General features: G+C 57.4%; 1 protein-coding gene across 1 annotated transcript in view; it reads right to left on the minus strand.

The window, feature by feature from the left end:
• Positions 1–3,084: 3,084 nt before the first annotated feature.
• ZFYVE28 (zinc finger FYVE-type containing 28) overlaps positions 3,085–27,583 on the minus strand; it is a 93,202-nt gene continuing 68,703 nt past the window's right edge. The window contains exons 9-13 of the mRNA XM_065914054.1: positions 9,032–9,165; positions 7,499–7,615; positions 6,450–6,554; positions 5,089–5,192; positions 3,085–4,256 (exon numbers count right to left, since the gene is read on the minus strand). Of these exons, the coding sequence (XP_065770126.1) occupies positions 4,125–4,256; positions 5,089–5,192; positions 6,450–6,554; positions 7,499–7,615; positions 9,032–9,165 (592 nt within the window). The 3' untranslated portion in view covers positions 3,085–4,124. The remainder of the gene's footprint in view (positions 4,257–5,088; positions 5,193–6,449; positions 6,555–7,498; positions 7,616–9,031; positions 9,166–27,583) is intronic.

Consider the following 27,583-nt stretch of genomic DNA (forward strand, 5'->3'; position numbering starts at 1 on the left):
TGTGGCGAGTGGGGGCCGCTCTCCAGGGGCCGTGGGCGGGCTGCTCGTGGTGGTGGTCTCGCTTGTCGTGGAGCACAGGCTCAGCAGTTGCGGCGCACGGCCTTAGCTGCTCTCTGGCACGTAGGATCTTCCTGGGCCAGGGATCGAACCCGTGTCTCCCGCACTGGCGGGCGATTCTTTACCACTGAGCCACCATGGAAGCCCACAAGTGCCTCTCAGTTGTGCCCTCTGCGTAGGGAGATGGGGCAGGGCCTGGGCAGTCACAGTCAGCATCAGAGTTCTGTCAAAGGACGCACGAGCCGCCCGGAAGGCCTTCGAAAGAGTTTAACACTCGGGAAAGCGTTGTCCCCAGAATGCCAGAAGACAGCAAAATCAAGATGCGTGAGGATGTAACAAATGTCTGCCTAGCCAAGATAATGTCCATGTCATCTTTAAATGTAAAATAAAAGAAAAGTTCATTATACCTGTGAACAATGTGTGGGGCATATTTTTTTCTCTCTTTACAGGGTTTTCCAACTATACTCAATAACCCCTGGACAATGTATAGACCATTGTCTTAAGTAGCCAAAAATGTCCAAAAGCAAAACAATAAGATTTTCTTTTAAACTTCTTCTCAGGGGGAAAAACCTATGAAGGGGAGAGGTGGTGCAGACTGAGGTGCCCGCTGCGGGGTCGGGTGTGGCCTCGGGCGCCTCGGGGCCACCAGCCTGCTCCTCTCCCAGGGCCTGGGCCCAGGCTGGGGGGCAGGACCAGGGCCCAGTTCAGCGCTGCCACCCCTCGGCCCCTACCAGCTGTCTCCAAGGCCCTCTCTTCCCAGAGCCCTGAGGAGCATGAGCCTGGGGCAGATGGCAAGTCTCCTCCCTCAGACAGTGGGGCCTTCAGGGCTCACCCCAGCATCCCTCTCCCAGTCTTACTGTCTGCGTTCTCTGGCCTACACCTTCCTGGCCTGTGTCCCCGCCTCTTCCAAGAAGCCTTCTGGGCTTTCCAGGACATGCCCAGGTGGCCTTCACTTGGCCCTGGCTGCTACACACCATCATAAGGCCTTGCAGTCTCCAACGGGAAGCCCCGAGGGCCCGAGCCCTTATCCCAGGCCCCCAGGCATCCAGTGGCTTCTAGATCCAGAGGCAGCAGGGCAGGCTCGGGCAAGCGTGCCCTGAGCCGCCTCGAGCAGAGGGTGCTCAGCTCACAGCCCGTAGGGCTCGAGGCGGTCCTGAGTGACGCGGTGGGGAGACAGCCAGGTCAGAGCAGCGACCGCGGCTACGCTGCGTTACTGCCTGTGATGGAGCAGTGGGGGCCCTGGGGTCTGACCCCCCCAACTCATCCTCCCCCCGAGGTGTCCAGATCACAGATCGGACTGTGTCCTCCCCTGCTCGAAGCCCAGTGTTTGGTGCCTGGGGTGACCCCCCCGTTCGCCATCTGTACTCCACCCTCACCAGGACCCTCGCCACTTGGAACTGGGCTGTTCTGTGTCTCTGTAGCTCTGGCATCCCACTCTCCAGTAGCATCCTGCCCAGCCCGCAAGGCCCAGGCAGCACAGCCAGCTTGCTCGGCCCCCAGACCTGCAGACCTCCCAGGGCAGGCCAGGTCTGGAATGTGGGGGTGCTCATCTTTGCCCAGTTCAGGTGCAGGACCCAGCGCCTGACCTGTCCTGAACTCCTGGAAACGAACACATCAGCGGAACCCAGGCCACATGTTTTTAAGCCTTTGGGCTGAGGTTTGAGCTTGTGCCAGCCTGGAATCCGCCCCTCCCCAGTCTCACAGGCAGGAGAGGTTCCGAGAGGTTCGCTGACTCCTGCAACAAGTCCGAGACTCTGCTCTGAAAACGTGTGTGAGGATGGGGGCCGAGGAGGGTGGGAGGGTGCCCTGCCTGGGAAGGCTGCCTGGAGGAGGTGGCTCTGGGTGGACATAAGAATAGACAAGAGCCTCCAGGACTCTGGGCTATGGAGGTGGCTTAGGGCGGAACTTTGGGTCCTGCTCAATGACACCCCCTGGAAGGAATGATGCTGAAGCTGAAGCTCCACTGCTTCGGCCACCTGATGTGAAGAGCTGACTCATTGGAAAAGACCCTGATGCCTGGAAAGACTGAAGGCGGGAGGAGAAGGGGACGACAGAGGATGAGATGGTTAGATGGCATCACTGACTGGATGGACATGAGTTTGAGCAAGCTCCGGGAGTTGGTGATGGACAGGGAGGCCTGGCGTGCTGCAGTCCATGGACTCACAAAGAGTTGGACACGACTGAGCGACTGAACTACACCTCCGCCCAACTTCTTCTACCGAGTCCAGAGGACAGGAAGAGCTGGGAATGACCAGGAAGTTTTCCCTCCATGGTGCCAGCCCCCACCCCCAGCCGTGGTGGTCTGAAGTGCCCAGCTTGACCAGGAGCCCTCTTGCCCACTCCGAGCTGCCCTTAGGGGTGTGGCCCGCCCTGCCTGTGATCCTTTCAGGACCCTCTCTGGCTTCTCCACCCACCTGCAGGACCTGGAGGACGAGTGCCTGGCCGCTGGGTGCCTGTGTGCTTGGGGCCCTGTTCTGACCTGGAGTGCCCACCACAGTGGGACAGCCCTTGTAGGCAGAGCTCTAAGCCCCTATGCCCAGGCCCCGGTGGGAGAGGAGGCAATGGGCAGGGTGCCCCCTGGTGGCCGCTAGAGGCTGCAGCAGGGGCCTTGGAAGGAGCCCAGACCCGTGGGGGAAGGGGGGTGTCCCCCAGCCCTGCCCCTCCCAGACACCGCTGGTGATCCTGCCGCCACCGCCAGCCTCCAGGAAACCAATGGTCTTTCTCCTCTCCGGTGTCCCTGCCCCATGTGGGTGTCCACCTGTCTGCTGGCCTGCCTGGGGTGCTGGGCAGGGTGGGTGCCCAGCGAGGAGGCTGGAACCCATTGCAGGGAGTGGGATGGGGTGGGGGAATAGGTGGTCACCCTTCTCCTGAGGGCTGGTGGGAAGCCACGTCCTGCCTTCCCACTGTCCCAGGAGTCTAGAAGCCCTCCCCGTTTCTTGGAGGAGAGTGCACTTGAGCAAGAACCCCATCACGTCCCAGACAGAGAAAAAGGAGTCCATCCGTGCTCACACGAGAAATAAGAGTGTCTGCAATCCTTAAATAGATTTATGGAAATGGTTTTGAATTACAGCATTTAGAAAATAAAAATAATCTCAATACATAATATACCCTCCATTATATACTTTTCTTCTCCCACACAAGCTGTTTTTTTTGTGCGTGTATATTCCACTGTCAAACAGTAATTGGATTTTATGCTATAAAAGAAGCAGTAGGTGTGTCATCTCTCTAAAAATAAAACTGCAATCATCATTGCAATGTGAAGCCTGAGATTTAAGCCTGAGGAGGTGTCCGTGCTGGGGCCTGGGGCCGCTCTGGGGCCAGGGTCCCAGGGGGTCAGAGGGATGGGAGTAATGGCAGCCAAGAGGTCATCACCGGGTCCTCAGCCCCTGGAGCGCCCTGGCCTCTGAAGCTGGGATACCTCCGCCTGCTGCTTGGCCGCCCTCAGCCCCCATCAGCTGGAGGACCAGGGTGGGCAGACCACAGCAGGGGCCGGCCCGCTTGCTCAGAGGACAACAGGGTCTGCTCTGCACGTCCCCTCTCCAGCAAGAAATGAGACATGTGGTTTAGACAAGGTCCTGAGGGGAGCAGGGGGACGGGGGCTGTGGGCGCAGGGCCCTGGAGAGAGAAAGGCCAGCCTGGTCTTTCCTTGTTCGGCCAGCTCATGGGGGAAGCCCTGAGGCTGCTCTGAGGCCCCCTTCCCCGGTAGGTAAGCATCACCCGCCCAGGAAAAGCAGACCTTCCGCTATAGCTGAACCTCATACGGCATCTCAGCAGGGCAGGGGGACCCACCCCGGTCCAGGCCTGGCACCCCAGGTCCCCGCGCTGGCTGCAGCTGACCTCTGTGGGCCCCTGCACCGAGCCCGAGGGCCCTGCGGGCGGGTGGCGGAGGCACTGGAGTTCTGGAATCCGGGCGCCCGCAGCCCCCGCAGCGGCGGGGCCAGCGGGTGGATGAGATGCGGCGAAGCCCCTCCGGCCAGCAGACGGCCCGCCCGGGTGGCGGAGGCGGGGCGTGGCCGTCGGAGCCCCCTCCCCAGAGTCCCGCGGGGCCCGCGGGCTCGCGCGCCGTGTCAGATGCCAGCCTTGTCGCTGTAGAAGGGCGTGACGTGGAACATGTAGCAGTGCGTGCACACGCGGACCGGCTTCACCTGCCCGTAGCGCGGCAGCGGCGCGGAGTGCGAGGAGCAGCGCGAGCAGAAGATCTGGAAGGCAGGAGCGCGCGGCCGAGTGAGCGGGCCCGGGGCCCTCCGCAGCCCTGCGCCTCCCCTCTCCCCTACCGTGGCTTCGGAGGGACGGCCAGCAGGGGCGGGAGCAGAGCCCTGAGCGCCCCTGGCCGGCCGAGCTGCACGTCCCTCCCACCAGGGCCAGGCGGGCAGTCGCCGCCGGGGCTCTCCCCTCCCCAACGCGGGGCTAGACCTTCAGGAAAACCTGGGGCAGGCCTTGACCAAGAGGCCATGCTGAGGGAGGGGGCCAGCCTCACACCCAGGCTGCGGCGGGCTCCACCTGATTCGGACCCTCCACCCCACCCCACCCCCACCAGGTCCCCAGGTCTGAAGGGGCCAGGACTGGGCACTGCTCCATTGACTTAGCGGCTGCGTGCCCGAGGCCACGTTCGTGCGTGCTTAGTCGCTCAGTCGTGTCCGACTCTTTGCTGACGCCATGGACTGTAGCCCGCTAGGCTCCTCTGTCCATGGGATTCTCCAGGCAAGAATACTGGAGTGGGTTGCCATGCCCTCCTCCAGGGGATCTTCCCGACCCAGGGATCAAACCCAGGTCTCCATGTCTCCTGCACTGGGAGGCGGGTTCTTTACCTCCAGCGCCACCTAGGAAACCCGAGGCCACACCCCGTGCCAGGTCAGAGCAGGGCCCAGGGCTCACGGGCGTCTGTCTGCACAGGGCTCCTAAGTCCTCGCCAGCCCCGGAGCATTGGTCCTGACCCCTGGACCTGGGCGCGGGGTCTGCAGACGGCCCCTGGGATGTCTGAGGCGGCAGCCCCGGGGGCTGCGGGACGGCCCCGGCCGCCCACCCACCTACCTTCCCGCAGCTGCGGCAGTGGTGCTTCCTGCGGATGACTGTGAAAGGCGCTTTGCAGGCGGTGCAGAAGCCGCAGGCCTCGTCCGGGACCCACTCGGGCGGGTCTGTGGCAAAGAGTGGGGACAGGTCAGCCCGCGGCAGCGGTGCGGGGGGCGGCAGTGAGGGCCGATGGGCTGGGGCGGGGGTCGGAGGCTGGTGGTGTGCAGGAGCCTCCGGTCCTCGCGAGGCTCCTTGCTGGCTAGGTTTCAGGACTTGTGGCCAGGCGCGTGGATCGGATCCCAGCGGCAGCAGCCTGCACGTCGCCCCGAGACTCAGGGCGAGGTGCACCCAGGCCACCCTCTCCCAAGCCTCTCCCGGCCGGCATCCAGTCTGGCAGGGTTCTTGGGCAAACACGGGGGCTGACAGATGAAAGAAATCAACCCCCTTTGTCAACCTCTCAAACAGGGCTCTGCTGGAGCCTCAGGCGCCCCCGCAGCCCCGCCCAACCCGGCTCCAGGGCAGGTCAAGGGGGGTGGGGAGAGGATGCGCGGGAGAGCGTCTCCCGGAGAAGTGGCTGGCTCCGCCCTGAGGACGGCCCCGCCCCGGGGATGGCCACGCCCCGAGCATGGCCACGCCCCGAGAATCCCCCCGCCCCGAAACTGGCCCCGCCCCGAAGCTGGCTCCGCCCCGGGAATGGCCCCGCCCCCACATGTGCAGCGCCGGCCCCCACGACTGGTCTCACCCCCTTTCCCTTCTCTAGGCGCGCACTGGAGGGAGCCCCTGGGGATCTGCTCTGGAATTCGGGGGGCGGGGGCTGAAGGCGCTGGGAGAAGCCACCTTGTCCAGGGAGACACCCCAGACATGAGGTGCCCACCCTGCACCAGCCGAGCGCGGCCCCGGCGAGGCCACTCACCCTGGTCTGCGGACCCCTCTCCGGCCCCGCCTCCCCAAGCTGCGCCCGAGGACATGCGCCCCCCCCCCGCCTGCTGCCTGCAGACCCCCCGCCCCTCCCACCCTGCCCTCCAGGCTCACCCCCCACCCCACCGCAGTGAGACCTCCTCTCACGCTCTCCACCCTCTCCGTGGAAAAACCCTGACTGTCCCAGTGATGCCTGGACATCACCAGTCAGCTCCTGGGGTCATTCCAGGGTGTCCACGAGGCCAGCTCCAACAGACAAATCCAGACTCCCACCCGAGGAGGACAGTGAGGGTCCTGGGAACTCCCAGGCCCTGCCCTGAGAGCCCCATGTCCGGAAGGCCTTGGTGAGGGGCCCCCACTGGAGGAGGGCTGCCGCCCGCAGCCTGCAGGCCAGGACAGAGGAGAAACGTCCAGACAGGGTCCCCGCTCTCTGCTCAGCGCACTGGCCCCGGCCCCTCACGCACCTTCCAAGTCTCCGTCTCGGGTCTTGGCAGCCAGCTCGGAGGACGACAGGGTCTCCTGGCACAGGGCGCAGTCCTCCAGGGCCGCGCTCCGCAGGGTCTGGGTGACTGGAAGAAAGTGTGGCCACTGGGCTCAACGGGCCACCACCCGTGCCCAGGAGGTATGCCTGGGTGCAACCAGTAGAGGGCAGCCCCCAAACTGTCCAAGGTCCCGCCCGCGGAGGGCGTCCCCGGGGCCCTCACCCACTGCCCATAGGCAGGATGCTGACCCGACCCTGGGAGTCTGTCCATCTGAGTGCCCCCATGTGAGCAGCTGGCCCTGCCTGCGGCCCCCAGCCCCGGACCCGTCCACTGGTCCCCCTGGACCGTGGCCCCGAGGCGGGCAGGGGACCAGGCCTGGCCCCGGCCCTGGGGCCCACACTCCTTGCTTGCAGAGGCTGCCCACGCCACCGCCCTTCCTGAGCAGCGGTGGTTCAGAGGCAGCCCCACCCGGAATCCCGGGGCACACGGGGGCAGCGCGGCCCAGTGGAATGGACCTCGGAAGGCAGAACTGGGTTGCCACACGGGACAGACTTCTTCCCGGGGCCTGGGCCAGGTGCCCGGTGACTCTTGAGCAGAAGCCCCTGGGGTAAGGGGGTGTGAGGCAGGTCACAGAGGGCCACTTCCTCCTGGAGCAGCGGGACCAGTGTCCCCTCCCAGACTCTGGGCTGACCTCTGGCTGCTCTGACAGAGAGAATTCTGCAGAAGCGACCGGGGACCACTGGGTCCCGTCTGTGCGAGGACAGGCACCGCGCCTCCTGGTCCGTCCTCGTGGTCGGAAGACAGGTGGCCTGGCTGGGGTGCTCCATGAGTGGTGCCGCTGCTCCTGGCAGTGACCTCGGGGTGCCCGGGGTCTGCAAGGTGTGCCCTCAGCCCCCCAGCGGACAGCCTGGCTCGGCTGGGGGCTTCCACCACGGATGACATGGTCATGTAAAAAGCTGGGTGGCCCGGGAGAGCAGGTTTCCCCGGGCAGGGGTGGCGCGCCTCCGAGCCTGTCCCGGGCCGCCACTCACCCTTCTTTAGCTTTTCTTTGTCGTCCGTCTCTGGCTTGGTGGCCATGACCTGGAAGAGGGTCTTGAGAATGCTCCTCAGATCGCTGGCATAGTTGGTCTGCAGCTGGTCGGCCACGCCTGCGGGGGACGCCGGGGGGAGGGTGAGGGGAGGCGCTGCTGGCTGGTGAGCCCACTGCAGCTCAGGGTCAGAGACCAGCGGGTCCTTGGATGAGCAGGGGCAGGAAGCGGCCACCCAGCCCCCCTGCCCCGAGGGTCCCTCTGGCAGAAGCAAAGTTCAGGACGCAAGGGAAGGAGGGGGACGGGCCCGCGACCCAGCAGCGCCTCCCACCCCCAGGCGGCAGTTATCCGCGGAGTCTCAGCCACAGCCATCAAAGGGCCCTGGCTCCTCACTAAGGGACGACCCCGAGCCCCCAGGTGTGCCCACCCCCGTGGCAGCTCCTTCCCCATCACAGCCACCTCCACTGCGGGGCCGCCCTTCTGGGGACCTGCCCAGACGAGGGGGCCCTTGGGGCTCCCCCCATCCTCACTGGCCGAGGTTTCCTCATTCCTCAGTCGGGTGGGCTCAGCCCTTGTCAGTGAGAAGCTCTTCAAGGGCGGGTGGGGCTGCGTTCAAGGCAAGGCCAGGGGGTGACTGCACCTGCCCCCTGCCCCCCGCCCCCCCCCCCCCCCCGTTCCCCAGCGCCCTGGGGCCCGTCACCGCGCCGGCACCATGGCCAGCAGTTCCCGAGGGTTCCTGGTGTGTCAGCAGCCCTGCCGGGCACCCGCTGCGCCTGCTGTTCCCCAGACCGCCAGCAGACCCGTGCGTTTGCGGTGGGTTCTGCCAGATGTTTGACCGGAAGCTCGGAGTCACCCCCGAGCCTGGCCTGGGTGGCGGCTCTGCCCGTGGGACTCTGGGCAGCGCAGAGTGACACCCCGAGACCACGACCCTGAGTCCGCAGGCTGCGCCCCCCACGGCTCCACCCCACGGCCTGGGGTCAGAGGACGGGCCGGGGGGCGGGGGACAAGGCTGCAGGACAGGCACTGCCTGAACTTCGCCCGGAGGTGGGGGTGGACGGCAGGCAGGAGGCGGGGAGGGGGACCCCACCACACAGTCACGCTTCTAAACCACGGGCCTGCACCAGCTACTCCAAACACACAAAACTAAGGGAGAAGGTGAAAAAGCCGCCGCGCTCACGCCCCTTTCTGAATCCAGGAGGCGAAGCAGTCATCGTCCCCCTCACCCAGGGGACAGAAGGAAACAGGATCAGTCAGGACATCAGATTGAACAGGACCTCGCGGGCGGGTGGTGAGGACCCTGGGGCCCAGCCTGGGCTCCCCTCCGAGGAGGGCCTGCGGACGCACGACACCCACCTCTCGGCTGGGCTCGTTTCGGGGCTTGGGGCGAGGAAGTGACGTGGTGGGGGAGCCCCTGGGCAGGGCCCGCACCCCAACCTTCCTGGGGAGACTCCTGCAGCATGCCAGCCGCTGCCCTGAAGCCTGCCCACCCCGCCGTGTGTCCCCGAGCCCGTGCCCCACCCGGGGCCGACGGGGCACCTGAGATGCAGACAAACAGGCGGTGGATCAGGTCGTGGCTGCCATGGAACCGGGAGCGCATCTTCTCTCTGACGGCCACGGGCGCCGACTCAGAGCCGCTCGTGTCTGGGGAGCAGGGACCAGTCGTGGAGCCGCTGCATGGAGGAGAAAACACAGGGGTTGGCTGTGGGCATCGAGGGGGGACGAGACCTCTGCCCAGAGGGCCCCCCGCTCCGCGCGGGTGCACCCCGGGCCCAACACCGGGCCCGTGGAAGCACCCTCGCCCCACTCACACCCTCTGCAGGGGCTGGCGGGCCCCAAATGATGTGTCCACGCCCGAACCTGGAACCCGGCAGGACCTTAGTTGGAAAAAGGTATTTGCAATCGAGGTAAGGATTTTTATTTATTTATTTATTTTGGCTGTGCTGGACCTTGGGTGCGGGACAGGCTTTTCTCTAGCTGTGCTGAGGGGCTACACTCTCTCTAGTCGCCGTGTGCGGGCGTCCTTTGTGAATCGTGAGCTCTGGGACCTCGGGCTTCAGCAGTCGTGGCTCCTGGGCTCCGGAGCACAGACTCAGGAGTTGGGGGTCATGGGCTCACTTGGTCCTCAGCATGAGGGGGCCTTCCCGCATCAGGGGTCCAATCAGTGTCCCTTGTACTGCCAGGCGGATTCTTAACCACTGGCCCACGAGGGAAGCCCCAAGCTAAGGACCTGGAGAGGAGACGTCCCGGCTTATCTGGTGGCCCTAACCCAAGGTCAGGAGTCTTAGTAGGAGGGGAGGGGGGAAGACCAGTGACCACGACACAGAGATCGCGGTAACGAGGTCACAAGCCAGGGGGCTCCCAGAGTCAGCAGGAGCTGGAAGACGCAGGAAGGACCCCTGCCCAGAGCCTCCGGAGGGAGCATGGCCCCGCCAGGGTTCAGATTTCGGGTCTCCAACCTGTGAGAGGAGAGATTTCTGTCGCTTCCAGCCGCTGGTCACGGTGCTCTCTACTGAGACAAGCCCTCCGGCCCCCCCACACACCCCTGACCCCGGCCCAGGGCCCTGCCGCAGGCGCTGTTATTCTGCTGTCCAGGGCTCACCCCGAGCCCCCAAGTAGCGGCTGCAGCTGAGGCTGGACTCTCCGGGTGTCCACTCGCCCAGCTTCAGGGGGTACGTGCGCTGGCCTTTCAGTCCTTAAAATATTGTCTCTCTCATCTTATCCTCTGTCAGTTTTTCTTACTTTCTGGGAAATTTCCTCCTCCACCCCCCGCCCCCAATCCTAGTTTTCCCCTTGACATTTTTGCTATTAAGTTTTTATTGGGTTGGCCAAAAAGTTTGATCGGGTACGCACGCTGCTACAGAGTTCATTTCCTGACCTCTGTTTCACGGATGCGAAATCTTTCATCTATCTAGAAATATTCACGATAACTTTTTAAAAGTTGCCTTCGGGGGCCTGCACTATCTGCTTTCGCTTTTCTGTAAGGAAGTTGGGGTTTCTCAGGCTGGAGGCCGGCCTCAAATGCCCGGGATCCCGGTGTCAGAGAGAGGCCCTGGCGGGTGAGACAGGGGGCCCCCGCGCGGCTGCTGGGAGTGAACCGGCCAGTGACCGTGGGGAGAGTGGCCCCGGCCCCTCGTGGACGTGGGCGCCCCGCCCAACGGCAGAGATGGGTGCACAGTCACACGCTGTCTTACCAAGGGGCACCTCCCTTGGCATCCAACCACCAGGAAGCTCGGAGACGGGATGCGCCTGGGAGTTCAGTGCAGGGGGCCGGGGGGAAGGGGCCCAGACTGGCTCCTCGGGGTCCCCGCCCCAGTCAAGTGGGGGTGCGTTTGACTGGCACACTCGGGCAACGGGAACATCTGTCTCTGAGTGTGTGATGCTTCCCCAGAGCATGGAGGAGTGATGGGAGGTGCCGGAGAGGCTGGCGCCCTGCTCCGCTGAGACCCTCGTGATGACCGAGAGCCCGCCCTGCCCAGACTGCCTGCCGCATCCCCGAGACGAGGCCACTGGCTTTCCGCTTGGGCGTGTGAGCCTGTCTGTGCCCTCCCTGGGAGCTGAGTAAGGAAACGGGGTGAGCGTCACTGTCCAGGGTCCATGTCCATCAACACTCCCGGGCTCAGCTCACAGCCTCACCCAGAAGATCTGAAATAGGAACCCAAACAAATGCTTACACACGAACGTTCACAGCAGCATGACTCACAGGAGCCGAAAGGTGTAACAACCCGAGCGCCTGTCAACAGATGATGGGTAAACACAGAATGTGGTCCATCCACTCAGGGAAATACTATTCAGCTTTCAAAAGCAATAAAATTCTGACACCAGCTACGATATGGATGAACCTTTAGGACATGACGCTACGTGAAATAAGCCGGTCTCAAAAGGACAAGCACTGTATGATGCCACTTACGTGAGGTTCCTAGAGGAGTCAAATTCACAGAGACGGAAGGGCGGGTGCCAGGGGTCGGGGAAGGGGGGGTTTACTGGGGACAGAGCTTCAGTTTGGGCTGATGAAACAGTGCTGGAAAAAGTGGTGATAGTCATACAATACTGGGAATGTGCATAATGTCACTGAATTGTACACTTTATACTGTTAAAATGGTAAATTTTGTGTTATATGTTATTTTGCCAAAATTAGAAAGTAGAGGATAAAAGACTTAGGACGGGGAAAGTGAAGGAAAAGGAACTGAAAAGTCTAAATGGCAAAGAGCGCGGATGGGTTTGGCATCAATGCAACAGGTTAAGAATTACATTGGATTGTACACTTTTAGAGTGTGTTTTTAATAATTAAAAAATGAAGCATAGTTGATTTACAATGTTGTGTTAGTTTCAGATGTACAGCAAAAGTTATGAACTCATTTCATATGCTAGCAAGGTAATGCTCAAAATCCTTCAAGCTAGGCTTCAGCAATACATGAACTGAGAACTTCAAGATGTTCAAACTGGATTTAGAAAAGGCAGAGGAACCAGAGATCAAATTGCCAACATCTGTTGGATCATAGAAAAGGCAAGAGAATGCCAGAAAAACATCTACTTCTGCTTCATTGACTATGCTAAAGCCTTTGACTGTGTGGATCAAAACTGTGGAAAATTCTTCAAGAGATGGGAACAGAGACCACCTTACCTGTCTGCTGTGAAACCTGTATGCAGCTCAAGAAGCAACAGTTAGAACCGGACACGGAACAACAGACTGGTTCCAAATTGGGAAAGGAGTACGTCAAGGCTATATCACCCTGCTTATTTAACTTATTTGCAAAATACATCATGTGAAACACTGGGCTGGATGAAGCACAAGGTGGAATCCAGGTTGCTGGGAGAAATGTCAATAACCTCAGATATGCAGATGACACCACCCTTATGGAAGAAAGCGAAGAACTAAAGAGCCTCTCAATGAAAGTGAAAGAGGGGAGTGAAAAAGCTGGCTTAAAACTCAACATTCAAAACACAAAGATCATGGCATCCGGTCCCATCACTTCATGGCAAACAGATGGAGAAACAATGGGAACAGTGAAAGACTTTACTTTCTTGGGTTCCAGAATCACTGCAGATGGTGACTGCTGCCATGAAATTAAAAGACACTTGTTTCTTGAAAGAAAAGCTGTGACCAACCTAGAAAGCATATTAAAAAGCAGAGACATTACTTTACTGACAAAGGTCCGTCTAATCAAAGCTGTGGTTTTTCCAGTGGTCATGTATGGATATGAGAGTTGGACTATAAAGAAAGCTGAGTGCTGAAGAATTGATACTTTTGAACTGTGGTGTTGGAGAAGACTTGAGAGTCCCTTGGACTGCAAGGAAATCCAACCAGTCAATCCTGAAGGAAATCAGTCCTGAATATTCACTGAAAGGACTGATGCTGAAGCTGAAACTCCAAGACTTTGGCCACTTGATGGGAAGAACTGACTCCTTAGAGAAGACCCTGATGGTGGGAAAGATTGAAGGCAGTAGGAGAAGGGGACGACAGAGGATGAGATGGTTGGATGGCATCGAAGACTCGACGGATGTGAGTTTGAGCAAGCTCCAGGAGTTGGTGATGGACAGGGAAGCCTGGAGTGCTGCAGTCCATGGGGTCACAAAGAGTCGGACACGACTGAGCGACTGAGTGACATGGACACACACACTGTATGTATCACGTATCAACACCACTCAGTTCACCCTTTGCTGTTCAGTCACTAAATTGTGTCTGACTTTTTGTGACCCCATGGATGGCAGCATGCCTGTCTTCCCTGACCTTCACTGTCTTCCAGAGTTTCCTCAGACTCATGTCCATCGAGTCGGTGATGCCATCCAAACATCTCATCCTCTGTCGTCCGCTTCTCCTCCCGCCTTCAATCTTTCCCAGCATCAGGGTCTTTTCCAATAGTTGTCCCTTCACATCAGGTGGCCAAAGTATTAGAGCTTCAGTATCAGTCCTTCCAATGAATATTCAGGACTGATTTCCTTTAGGATGGACTGGTTTGATCTCCTTGCAGTCCAAGGGACTCTCAAGAGTCTCCTCCAACACCACAGTTCAAAAGAATAAATTCTGTGGTGCCCAGCTTTCTTTATAGTCCAACTCTCACATCCATACATGACTACTAGAAAAACCATAGCTTCAACTATATGGATATTTGTTGCAAAGTGATTCCTCTGCTTTTTAATATGCTATCTAGGTGTGTCATAGCTTTTCTTTCAAGAAACAAGCATCTTTTAATTTCATGGCTGCAGTCACCATCTGCAGTGATTTTGGAGCCCAAGAAAATAAAGTCTGACACTGTTTCCATTGTTTCTCCATCTATTTGCCATGAAGTGATGCGACCGGATGCCATGATGTTCTTTTTTTGAATATTGAGTTTTAAGCCAGCTTTTTCACTTTCCTCTTTCATCTTCATCAAGGGGCTCTTCAGTTCCTCTTCGCTTTCTGATGCAAGGGTGGTGTCACCTGCACATCTGAGGTTATTGATGCATTTTTCCATGACAGTTATGGAAAACTATAAAACATCATTGAAATAAATTAGACCTAAATAAATGGAAAGACAGTGTATGTTCATGGTTGAGGACTTAATATCATTAAAATGGCAATGCTCCCAATACTGGTCTATAGGTTCAATGGAATCCATATCAAAATATTAAAAAATTTCATTTTCCATGCAGAAGTTGACAAGCTGATCCTAAAATTCATACAGAAATGCAATGACTCAGGAGAGCTGAAACAGTCTTGAAAAAGAGAAAAAGCAAAGTGGGAGGACTCACACGACGTAGAATTTAACAACATGAACAAGACCAGCACTGGCGTGGGAGCCATGAGGAGGCAATGAAACTGCAAGTCCAGAAATGAACCCAGGAGCTTGTGGTCGACTGATCTTCCTAAAGGGTGTCAACGTCACCCAATAAGGAAAGAATGGTCTTTTCAAAAGATGGTTCTGAGATGGAGAAAAGACTGTCTCTATAATCAGTGGTGCTGGGAAAACTGGAAGTTACATATAAAGAAGTGAAATAATTAATAGAACTTTTTTTTCACACTACACATAAAAATAAACTCAAAATCAATTAAAGACCTAAATGTAAGACTGGAAACTAAAAAACTTCTAGAAGAAAACATTGGCAGAACACTTTTTGACATAAGCTGCAGCGACACTTTTTGGATCTGTTGATGGTTAGATAGCATCACTAACTCAATGGACGTGAACTTGAGCGAACGCCAGGAGCTGGTGGAAGTTAGAGGATCCTGGTATGCCACAGTCCCGGGGGTTGCAAAGAGTCAGACACGGCTGAGCGACTGAATGACCACCAAAAACCCAAGGCAAGGAAGACAAAAGCAAAAATAAACAAACAGGACCAAATTAACCTAAGAGCTTTTGCACAGCAAATGAAACCACTGACAAAATGGAAAGATAACCTACTGAATGGGTGAACATATTTGCAAATGATACAACTGATAAGGGGTTAATATCCAAAACATATAAACAGCTCATACAATGCAATGTAAAAAAATAAACAACTGGATTAGAAAATGGATTAGAAATTGCTGCTGTTTAGTTGTTAAATTGTGTCTGACTATTTTGCAACCCCACGGACTGTAGCCTGCCAGGCTCCTTTGTCCGTGGGATCTCCAGGCAAGAATACTGGAGTGAGTTGCCATTTCCTTCTCCAGGGGACCTTTCGGACCCAGGGATCAGACCCATGTCTCCTGCACTGGCAAGTGGATTCTTTAGCACTGAGCCAACAAGAAAACCCTGGGGAATGGACTGAAGATTTTAACAGATGTTTTTCCGAAGACATACAAATGAAAAGCACAGGAAAAGATGCTCAATATTGCTAATCATCAGAGAAATGTAAATCAAAGCCACAAGATTTCACCTCCCACCCGGCAGAATGGCCATCACGAGAAAGACCAAGAATAACCAGTGTTGCCAAGGATGTGAAGAAAAGCGAAGCCTCCTAAACTGTTGGTGGGAATGTAACTTGGTACACCACTGTGGAAAACAGTGTGGAGTTTCCTCACAAAACTAAAACTAGAACAACCATGTGACCCACCAATCTACTCCTGGGGATATACCTAAAGAAAACGAAAACACTTATCAGAAAAGATACATGCAATCCAGTGTTCATAGCAGCATTATTTACCACAGCCAAGATATGGAAGCAAGATTAAGTGCCCATCAACAGATGAATGGATAAAAAAGATGTGAAATAGATATAAAATGAAATATTACTCAGTCACAAAAAAGAATGAAAATTTGTCAATTCCAACAGCATGGATGACATGGCAGGTATTATGCTAAGTGAATGAGTGAATATGCAGAATCCAAAGAATTCAACAGACGTATGAATATAAGAAAACAGAAACAGATTCATGGATACAGAGAGCAAACTAGTGGTCACTAGTGGAGAGAGGGACATGGGAAGGGGTGAGACAGGGGGAGGGGATTAGGAAGTACAAACTACTAAATGCAAAATAAATGAGCCACAAGGATATACTGCATAGCACAGGGAACACGGCCAGTATCTTATAATAAGTTTAAGTGGAGTATAATCTATACAGATATTGAAATGCTATGTTATACACCTGAAACCAACATAATATTGTAAATCAACTGTACTTCAATAAAAAAATTTAATGGTGCTGGGAAAACTGCATTTCCACATGCAAAATAATGAAGTTTTATGTTACACCACATACAAAAATTGGCTCAAACAGATCAAAGACTATACGTAAGAGCTAAAACTTTTACAACAAAACACGAATCTTTGTGGTCTTGGATTAGGCAATCATGTCTTAGGTGTGACATGAAAAACATAGCAACCAAAGACAAATATCAACAGTTCCTCATGCGGTATGACCCAGCAATTCCCCTCTGAGCATCAACCTGAGAGAACCGAAACACAGATTCACCCAAAAATTAAAACTAAAAGTTTTTGTGCTTCAAAAGATAGCATCGAGATAGTGGAAAATGCTGCAGAATGCAAGAACATTTTTTCAAAGCATGTGTCTGTCAAGGGTGTATAGTTCCTGGAATATAGAAATGACTCTTACAATTCAACAGGAAGAAAATAAATCATTCAACTAAAGAATGGGCTATGGATCTGAAAAGACATTTTCCCAAAGAAACTATATAAACGGCCAGCAAACACGTGAAAAGATGCTCAACGTCATTAGTCATTTGGGAAATGCAAATTAAAACAATACTGTGCCATTTTATACCCATCATGATGACTATAATGATTTTAAAAGAAAACAGGAAAAACCAAGTGTGGGTGAAGATCTGGAGAAATTGGAAACCTCATGCATTCCTGGCGACAACCTAAAATGCTGTGGGCACTCTGGAAAACAGGCCAGCAGTTCCCCTGCCACATGACCCGGCAATTTCACTTCAAGGTGGCTACCCAGGAGAAATGAAACATAGATTCACACAAGCATTTGTGTGAATGGATGTTCACACATACTGCTGCTGCTACTGAGTTGCTTCAGTCGTGTCCGACTCTGTGTGACCCCATAGACGGCAGCCCACCAGGCTCCCCCATCCCTGGGATTCTCCAGGCAAGAACACTGAAGTGGGTTGCTATCTCCTTCTCCAATGCATGAAAGTGAAAAGTGAAAGTGAAGTCGCTCAGTCGTGTCCGACTCTTAGCGACCCCATGGACTGCAGCCTACCAGGCTCCTCCGTCCATGGGATTTTCCAGGCAAGAGTACTGGAGTGGGGTGCCATTGCCTTCTCCTCACACATACTCAGTTCAGTTCAGTCACTCAGTCATGTCCGACTCTGCAACCCCATGAATTGCAGCACGCCAGGCCTCCCTGTCCATTACCAACTCCCGGAGTTTACTCAAACTCATGTCCATCAAGTCAGTCATGCCATTCAATCATCTCATCCTCTGTCGTCCCCTTCTCCTCCTGCCCCCAATCCCTCCCAGCATCAGGGTCTTTTCCAACGAGTCAACTCTTCACATGAGGTGGCCAAAGTATTGTAGTTTCAGCTTCAGCATCAGTCCTTCCAATGAACACCCAGGACTGATCTCCTTCAGGATGGACTGGTTGCATCTCCTTGCAGTCCAAGGGACTCTCAAGAGTCTTCTCCAACACCACAGTTCAAAAGCATCAATTTTTCAGCGCTCAGCTTTCTTCACAGTCCAACTCTCACATCCATACATGACCATTGGAAAAACCGTAGCCTTGACCAGATGGACCTTTGTTGGCAAAGTAATGTCTCTGCTTTTTAATATGCTGTCTAGGTTGGTCATAGCTTTCCTTCCAAGGAGTAAGCGTCTTTTAATTTCATGGCTGCAATCACCATGTGCAGTGATTTTGGAGCTCCCCAAAATAAAGTCTGACACTGTTTCCACTGTCTCCCCATCTCTTTCCCATGAGGTGATGGGACCAGATGCCATGCTAGCCTAACTCAAATGTCGGTCAGCTGATAAACAGATCAACAAAATGTAGTCTAGCCGTGCAACGGAACTAATCTCTGGCCAAGAAAGGAATGAAATACTGTTAGGTGCCACAACGTAGATGAGCCTTGAGAACATTAGGCTCTGACAGAAGCGGGTTACAAAGATCACTTGTTGTAGGATTTCCATTTTTTTTGAAAAGTCTAGAAAAATCTAGGCAAATCCATGGAGACAGAAAGTAGATTAATGGTTGCCAGTGACTGAAGAGGTTTTACTGGGGAAATATTTGGGGCTTCTTTATGGGGTGATGAAAACGTTCTGAGATTGGACAGTGGTGGCATTTGCACAACTCTGTGAATGAGCTAAAAGCCACTGAACTGTGCACTTTAAAAAGAATAAAAGGATGTTTTTCTTGTAATCATTTTAGCAGAGGCATATTCAAGAAATAGCTCAAGCTCAATGCCCATCAACAGTGGGTTGATTCAGTAAATTAGGTCATAGGTTTCCAGGAAGGATGATGCTGGAAATGCTAAAATATTAAATAAAAAGGTAGCATTTTAAAAATTAGAGCTATCATACGTGCATAAATGAGGTATTGTGAAATATAGTCAACGCAGAGCATTAACGTTACATTTATCTGAATAGTACGACTATGAACAAGTTGTTATTTTTCCAAAGTGTCTTCTAAGGTCAAGTGCCACTTCTGGGACCAGAAGAATAGCCTAGGCTGAGAAGAGGAAGCGGCTGCAGCAGGTGCCACTGCAGCCCTCCTGAGGCACAGAGTCTGTTTCTTAGTGGAGACAAAGCCCTGGAGGCGGAGAAGCCTTTCCAAACCAGATGCCGTGGCAGCACAGAGCTCACCTGCAGGAAACCCGGGGGGGCGCTGGCTGTGGGCAGAGCTCTGAGAGCCGCGAAGCCCGGGGCTCATGTTGTGTCTAGAAGGAGCAATGAACTCTGGGACTCCCCCGGTGGGGCACGGCTAAGACTCCATGCTCCCAAGGTGGAGGGCCCCAGTTCGATCCCTGGCCAGGGAACTAGAGCCCACACTCTGCACGTAAGACCCCACGCAGACCCCAAACAAACAGCACAGAGAGACCAGTGAACTCTCCCCGAAGACGGCCACCACGGGTGGCCCACGGGTGTGGCTGGGGCAGACGGCAACTGCAGCCTCCGACCCATGCCCACTTCAGCTGCTCTGCAGGGTGGGGCGTGTGTGTGTGTGAGTGACTGTGCGTGTGGATGGAAAGAGAGCCAAAGGCTCCATAAAAAGACTGGTCCGAGGCAGAAAAATCAATAAAGTGCTGCCCACGGGGAGCCCAGTGAGGCTTGCAGGGGCCACGGAGAGCAAACGAACAGAACACTGGAGGCTGGGCCCGGGACCGCACCTGGGGGCTGAGCTTGGGGCCTGGCTGGGTCAGCCTGCTCCCCAGGGGCCAGTGGATGGGCGTTATTTGAGCACGAGGAGCACCAGGAACATGGCCCAGGGTGGTCACTCTCTTGGAAGGGCACGGATCCTCCATGGACAGCTGCTGGACAGACAGGCTGGGGACACGGAAGTGGGCCCCAGAGAAGAATCAGAACCTGTGTGTGGGCCCCAAGAGCCCAATCTAGAGTCAAACACATTAAAGACGGGGCCGAGAGGCCGCCTGGTGCCCAGCAGTTCACACCTGCCGTGGGGGCGGGAAGGGTGTGGGTGGGACGCGGCCGGAGCCCCAGAGGCAGAGGGATGGGAACTGGGAGCAGCGAGGGTGAAGGCGCAGGGGCGCCAGCCCGCCGGCCCACCAAGGGCTCCCCGCGCCCCCCGGGGAGGCTGCACTCTCATCACAGTGTCTACCCAGTCACTCAGCGTCAGATCCTCCCAGTCACCAGGATGTAGGAAAACCCGGCCCCCTGTGTACTGCTGGCCAGCTGGGTTCTGTCTGTTTCCTCCCACTGCCTTTTACAGAAGGCAGCACAAATCCCTGTCACAACTCCCCTGAGGTCTGAATTACTAGAAAGTGTCGTTTTTCTGGTAGCAAAATACCGTGCAATTCTAGGCAGTCACATCAACCCCGAACGTCTCGTCCAGCCTGTGTCTCTGCCCGCGGTCAAAGGCATTGCGGCAAACCTCCCAAAGTGCGCGCTGGACAGGGACACAGGCAAGCGTCCGATTCCACTGGCAGAGGAGGAAAAAGAAAAAAGAGCCTTCTGACAGAAAAAGGACGTCGTCCTCCTGACGTCCAAGGGGTCTACGGAATAAGAGAAAACACAACCTGGAAAAACTAATAGCATCGCAAGCTGTTCCAGCCATGATGTCACACGGATGAAGCTGCGAGCCTCTGGACGCGTCCAAAGAAGCGAGCAGGCCAGACACACGGCTCAGAGACGGGGCGCCTGCGGGGGTCTCCCTCCCACAGCCTGGATCCTGGTCCTCCCGTGGTGACGGAGGAGCTCCCCAGCCTGGGGGCCCCGATCCGGGAGGGGGCGGGGGCCACTCAGAACTGCAGTGACGACTCCCCAGGAGAGCACAGGGAGACCAAGCGTGTTCCCCCGATTCTGAGCACAGGCCGCTGGGCACAGGAGGATGACTCGGGGACTCACCGTCCAGAACGGCGACCTCGTGCATTTTCCGCCCAAACAATCCCCAGCTTTCACCCCCTCTGAGGACCAGCCGCGACCCCAGTGACACGTCCCAGCCCCGACGGCACCCAGACCTGGTTCCGCGTAGCGTCTCAAACCCATTTCTAGGACGTTGTGCTAGAGCTCAGCTTCTCGGAAGCTTTCACTTATTTGTGCGTTCTCTGTGCATTCCTTTGAAAATAAATCCTGTCATCTTTCACTTTTATTCTTTTCATCTTTCAGTTTTCAACGAAAAGCTTTAAAAGTGAAATCCCAGGTGCATCACACATTAAGGAGAGGCCGTTGTTGTAGGAACGCACTGGAACTCGTCCGGCTGGACTGTCCACTGACCGAGCAGAGCCGTCATCCCGTTCCTGCGGCCAGCAGGGACCCCTGGGCACCTGTCTGTCTGTCCAGGGGCGGGGGGGGACTCGGGGGCCTGCACCACTGGAGCCCCTTTTGGAGAACAGCTGCCTCCCAGTCTTCAGTTGGTTTCCGCATCACAGCAAACGGACTCAGTCACGTGTCCACACATGCCCCGGGCTTCCTGCCCCTTCAGAAGGGTCACCAGGTACGTGAGCTGGAGCCCACCGTCTGCACGTTAGCTATCACCAGTTCCCCACTGCATCCACAGCGTCGGGTGTATGCACGTGAGCCCCGATCTCCCAGCTCCCCCCGTCTCCCCTCCTCGGGGTCCCTACATTTGTGAACAGTTGATTTGATCACCGTCATGTGGCCTAATCTGGTTTTCAAGAGGCTAATTAATTCCAGGTTCTCCTCTATTTTTAAACGGCTCAATCGTTCTTGCTTCTGTTCCAGAGGCAGGACGTGGGTGGGAGACTCCGGGGCTCCGTGTGGCGGCGCAGACACTTGCCAGGGGTTCAAGGCCCACCACCCAGCCCCAGAGCGGCTCTGTGACCCGGGCGGCAGCGATGTGCAGGCCGGGAGGGAGGGAACCGGGTAGTGGGGAGGGGGGCCTGCAGTCACACAGCCTCCAGGTCCGGCTGGAGTTAGACCCGGCCCGCCCTGTCACCACACCCTAGAGGTGGTCCCCTCGGGGCCCCCAGCACCCCCAGCAAAGGGGTGGGCAGAGCCAGGCCGCGGCCCCCGAGCCCCGGCTCACGGAGCAGTCCTGTGCCCACCGTGCCGAGCCTGGGCTCACCGCCCCACACCCTGGGTGCAGGACGCGCCCCACAGCCCCAACGGCCAGCACCGGAAGCTGGAGAAGGAAGCGCATCCTTCCAGGCCGCGGGGGCCAGGGGACAGTGGTGGCCCTGACGTGAGGCTATGACTCCATCTGCCGGAGGCAAAGGGGCTTCAGCGATGCGTGGACCCAGCAGGTCAGAAGAAAGGCAGCCCTGGGCCTCGGGGAGGGCTCCCTGGGACAGTCACACAGCACTCCCCCGGGGGGACCGCCGGCAGCCCCCTCTGCGTGGGGAAGCGGCCAGTGGCTCTGGGGGACAGAGCGTGTGGCTTCCTCTCTGCAGTCAGCGCTGCTCAGGGTTGCGCCCAGGGCACCCCCAGGCCCCTGGGGTCCCCACCTGGACCCAGGGCCGCAGGAAAGAGGAAGACGGGGCGCCCGCTGGGGGAGGTGCTGAGCTGTCCACACGGGAGAAACGCTGGGCGACGTGCCGGTCATTCTGTCCCGCTGTCACCGCGCCCGGGGGGGGCAAGAGGAAGTGGAGGCGAGGCCAGGGAGCGGTGAGGCCGGGGGGCGGGCAGGAAGGGCAGTCAGGACGGCTGGCAGCCAGGGACCGAGCCCGCGGAGCCCAGGGGGGAGGATGCAGGACAGCGGAGAGCGACGCAGACACGCAACCAGGCCGCCGAGACGGGGAGAGACGGGGAGGGGTGGGTCACTTCTGGAACCTCCTCATGGTGCCGCGCACTGGGGACCGTTGTGGGCCCAGTTTGCAGATGACAAAACTGAGGCTCAGGGAGACGGGTGACCAGCGGCCCACAGGCGCCTCCCTCGCTGGACCACCATCTGCAGGGGCGGGAACATACCCTCCGAGAGGAGCGGACCCTTCCCAAACAGGCAGGGAAGCAGTGAGTGCCGACAGGCCCCCGGGGGAGACGACCCCAGTGTCTAGTCTCGGCCGCCACCACGCACAGCGAGGAGGGAGCACGGGGTCAGATCTGAGACTGTGCCTGCCGGAGTTCTGTCCTTCCACCCCGAAGGGCCGCCGGGGAGGCCCCCACGCCGGGAGGCAGGGACACCGCCAGCCACGGACCTCAGCGCTGCACAGCAGACCCGGCCTTCCGGGGGCGCCAAGGCCCTCGGCCCGCGCCCAGGGCCGGCCTTTCTCTCGCCTGCATGATGGCGGCGGCCCCGACCGCCTCACCCTCTCCGGGAGGTGGAGACAGCCTCAGAAGACACACCAGCCTGGGCCTCTCAGTCATCCCCGGAACACCAGGAGGCGTGAGGGGACTGACCCCCAGCCTTGGCGTGGAGAGGAAAGAGAGGCGGGGAACATGAGGCTCTAGAATGCTCATAAATTTAATTCCACAAAATAAAACTAAAGGATGTGTAAATCAGAAGACATCAACAGGGCTTCCCCGGCAGCTCAGGAATAAAGAAGCAGCTTGCCAATGCAGGAGACTCAGGTTTGATCACTGATCCGGGAAGATCCCCGTGCCACAGAGCCAGTGAGCCACAGATATCGAGCCTGAGCTCTGGAGCCTGGGAGCCACAGCTACTAAAGCCCGTGAGACCTAGAGCCCGTGGTCCGCAACAAGAGAAGCGACTGCCATGAGAAGCTCTCACACCGCAGCTGGAGAGCAGCCCCTCCTCGCCGCAACTAGAGAAAAGCCCACACAGCTACAAACACCCAGCACAGCCAAAATAAATGACAGATAAATTAAATTAAATTGTTTTAACGACATCAACAAATAAGGCCAAAGGGCAAGTAACAAACTGGGAAAAGCTACTGCAGCAAAGACACCAGCCAGAAGGAAACCCAACTGCAAAACGGGTAAAAGGCAGGAAGTCACTCTGCGGAAGAGACAGGAGGAAGTGCCCAGGGGCACGATCACCAGAGAGAAGGACACCAGAGTGTCCGCCTCCCAAGCGAGTCAGGCAGCCTGGGGGTCCCGGCTGCGCTGGGGGTGCGGTCACTGCCGAGGGGGGCGGTGTGACTGCAGTCCTGACTTCGCTGGGGTGACTCTACTCCTAAGGGCCGGTTCCAAGAGGCAGAGGCAGGATCTTAGGGAGAGGGACCACAGGCTGACGGCACACGGATAAAACACGGAAACAATTAGCATAAGTCCTTACGACAAGAGTACGATTCTATGAATATTGTGTATTAATGAATTTTTCAGATAAATGATCACAAGATAACATTCAGTGAACAAAGTAAAACTGTTCACCATCAGATTTGCAATGTTTTTTATTTCCTTCTTTTACTCTTTCTTCTGTTTTCATAAGCTTCTATGATGAACCACAATGGGCCGCAATTATAATCAGAAATAAGAGAGTCAGTGTCATTTTTTCAAGAAGGCGTGTGTGTTCAGTTGCTTCAGCCCTGTCTGACTCTTTGCCACCCCATGGACTGCAGCCCACCAGGTTCTTCTGTCCATGAGATTCTCCAGGCAAGAACACTGGAGTGGGTCGCCACGCCCTCCTCCAGGGCGTCTTGCCCTCGCAGGGATCCAGTCGGGGTCTCCTGTGCCTCCTGCATTGCAGGCAGATTCTTGGCCCCCTTAGCCACTTGGGAAGCCCCTTCAAGGAGGCGGAAGGCTGTAAGCTCACTTCAGTAAAGTATCCACAGAAAAGAGAGCAGACCTGAGCCAGGGTGAGTTTCCGTCTTCTAGACAATAAGCTCTCCCGCTGGCTTGAGGATGTGGAAGGTTCCGGATGAGGAGGTGAATCTAGATGGACAACAGCAAGCTTTTAAACGTGCTAACTTTTAAGGTTAATCTTCGAGCACCAAAAGCGTAAGAAAAAGGCGTAGGAAAGAAAAGCTGAAGGACACTCGGCGCTGGAACACTCTGCCCAGGACTGTGCCGGGGGCAGCAGGGGAACTGGCCTGTGTGCGGGCTGGGGGACGTGCGAGGGGTCCTCCCAGCCTGGGCCTTGCTCCAGGACCCACCTGCGGGCCTGTGTCTGCCCCCCGGCAGCCCTGCCCTTCCACCCAGAGGCCGGGGGCTGCTCGAGAGGCAGACGACGCTGCGGGTGGCCCCTGGGCGCGTGGCCCTGAAAGCAGAGTGGTGGCCGTGGCCCAGCGCACCCTGCTTGAAGGCAGCACAGCGGCCTGAGGCTGCAGCCGTCTCCTTGCACACGGGGCCGCACCCGTGGTCACTCCTGCCGCTCATGGCAGGGCCACAGGGGCACCCGGTGGACCGGCCGGCCTCACAGTCAACCTGAGACGGCGGCTCGTCCCGGCCGAGGGACGACCAGGGAGGAGGATGCCACTGGCCGACGGGCTCTCGCTCAGGTGGGTTGAGGGGGACCCCGGCGGGCACCCTGGGGCCAAGCGGGGTGCCAGCCTCCTCTCCCTCTGCCGGGGGAGGGGGTCACCCGCGGCAGACGCAAGCCCATCCACAAGGAGCTGCACGCAGACCGCGCTGACACCACCTCCGTGTCTGAGGTCTAGCGATCCTGCTGAGGGGGTGATCGCCCGTGTCTGTCTGTCTGTCTGTCCCAGCCACGCTGCTCTGTCCCATCCACTCAAATCAGATCATGCTCCGCGAGGTCGGACCACCTCTCCCGCACCTAGCTCAGTCATCCAGCCGCACGCCTGCGACGTGAATGAATGATGCGCCCGAGATCAGCGCTGCCCGCGGCGGGGACGGGCGCCACCTGCTGACCCGGTTCCCGGTGCAGCGCAGGGCCCCGGGTGCCGCTGTCCACGGTCCTGCCCACCGGCCCTGATCTCCGCGGCCCGCAGGCTCCTGCATCTGGAGGAAACGCTTCCCTGGAAGACGGCAGTGCCTCTTGAGGGCTCCCTGGAGGCACTTCCTCTTCTCAGCTCGGCGGAATTCCGCGTTTGCACCAAGCCAGGGGAGGTGTGAACGAGCAGTGTCGGGGATGGGACACGTCAGGAAAACAGGAGGGGATTCCAGACCTGGACACAGAGCAAGCAAAGTGGTCAGAAACCGAAAGGTGCATGTGTCTTCTCAAAGAGTCTGCGATGGGCTCACATCACCCTTGCAAAAAACGATTCACTCACCAGTCAGCTCTGCGCCACTGAGTCGGAGGCCCCAAGGGAGGACACTGTCCCAGGGTCATGGACAGTAATTTGTCCCACTGGACGCGATGGGCCGGGCTTGGCCCTAAACAAGGGCCTCATCAGAAACAGCTGTTCATTGCAACGCCGTCTGCAGAAGCGACACTAGAAATGGCAGGGCCCGACTACACGGTGATCCAGCCACACGGTGGGGTTCCACGTGGACAAAAGTGACCACGGGGCCGTCTCTAGAAACTGCCACGGATAGGCCTGCAGGCTAGAGGGTTAGGAAAGCACAGCGGGAAGGGTGAGGTCCTCTGCCGAAGAACGGGCGGGGAAAACACTGTGTATGTGTGTGTGTGTCTGTCTGTGTCTCTGCATGTGTGTTCGTGTATCTGTGTCTCTCTGTGTGTGTATCTGTGTCTCTGTGTGTGTACATCCTTGCTTCTGTTTTTTATAAGCTGTAAAAAATTTGAAAACCATTAACTTTAGAGCAGGGGGAGAATAAGGAGGAACAGATTTCTCTGGGTATAACGTATTTTATAGATTTGTCTGGGAACCATGCAAATATTTCACATAATTATAAAGTTAAATGCAAGTGGGAATATCTCTACATATGCCAAATGGAACAAATTAAGCTATTGTGGATAAGATTTGGGGCATGACTTTACAGAGAGAATGATTTCAAGTGACTTGAAAGTGGTCACTCGGCTATATCTTCTAGAGGGATGTGCCCGAAGGTCAAAAGAACTGATAAAAAACATCTTAGACGACAAGTGTCGGTGAGGGTGTGGAGAAAACAGAAGCCTCGCACATGCCCAGGCGATGAAAGATGCCGGGGACAGCACCCGGAGCGCAGAGGGTCCGTGTAAGGCACCAAGTCTACTCCTGGAGGACACCCAGAGGACGGACTCGCACGACCGCACACAAGCCTGGTCAGAGCGGCAGCACGCACGACACCCGGACAGAGACCACAGCACACGCCCCGGACAGACGCGGCCACGGGAAGGAAGTGCTGACACGGGGACAGCCCTTCGCAAGGGTGGACCTCGACGGCAGGATGCTGAGCAAAGGAAGCCGGGCGCAAAAGGTCACACGAGTGACTGATCCTGTGGAGCGTCCAGAACAGGCGAATTCATGGGAGCCGGAGAGTAGATTCCTGGTTGCCAGGGCCTGGGGGTGATGCCCACACAGGAAAGGCTGGTACGGAGCAGCAGAGTTCCGCACGGGAGGAGAGGAGAGCGGGCCTGACCCCCAGGGGTCCCGCCAGACCCCTGCCCGCTGCCGAGAGGACCTGCGGCTCTAGGGAGGGGCGCCTACCGGGCGTCTGCCTCTGCGCCGGGAGACCCCTCCCCTGGTGACCAGCCTCCTTCCCTGCACAGCTCCCATGGCCGCGGGTGGGGGCCTCGCCACTCCCCAACTCCCAGCTGACACAGAGCAGCCAGGATGGGGGCCTTGGGCTGGATCAGAGCACAGAGCGACAGCCACGTGTGGACCCCAGGCTGGGCCCCCGGCACCTCCTTCCATGAGGCCCCGGATGGGGGCGGGCGAATGGATCTAGTCCCCTCAGTCAAAGCCCAGGCTGCGGCGCAGGGACGGAAGGCGTGTGGGTGCCAGGGTCCCTCCCGCCCGGCCAGCCCGCCTCGCCTGCTCGGGAGCCGCTGGGGGAGACACGGGGACCCCGGGAACCCTGCGGAGGATCTGCCCGGGGGGCGGGGATGTCTCGGGATCCCACCGCCGCACGCCCAGGCTGCGAACTTGTGCGGCTAACCGTGGCCAGGGGAGCAGCCGCGCCAGTCGGGGGGTGCCAGGCCCCCGGCAGTGTGCCCACAGCACCGCGGTGCGGAGGGGCTGACTGGGGCCCGGCGCCGCGCCCGCTCGCCAGGGGCACCCGTGAGGCCAGAAACAGGCGGTCAGGGCCCTGCGGACACTTCTAGGCGGGACTCGGTGCGCACGTGCG

The sequence above is a fragment of the Muntiacus reevesi genome, chromosome 22 (genome assembly GCF_963930625.1).
Source record: "Muntiacus reevesi chromosome 22, mMunRee1.1, whole genome shotgun sequence".
NCBI classification, from domain to species: Eukaryota; Metazoa; Chordata; class Mammalia; order Artiodactyla; family Cervidae; genus Muntiacus; species Muntiacus reevesi.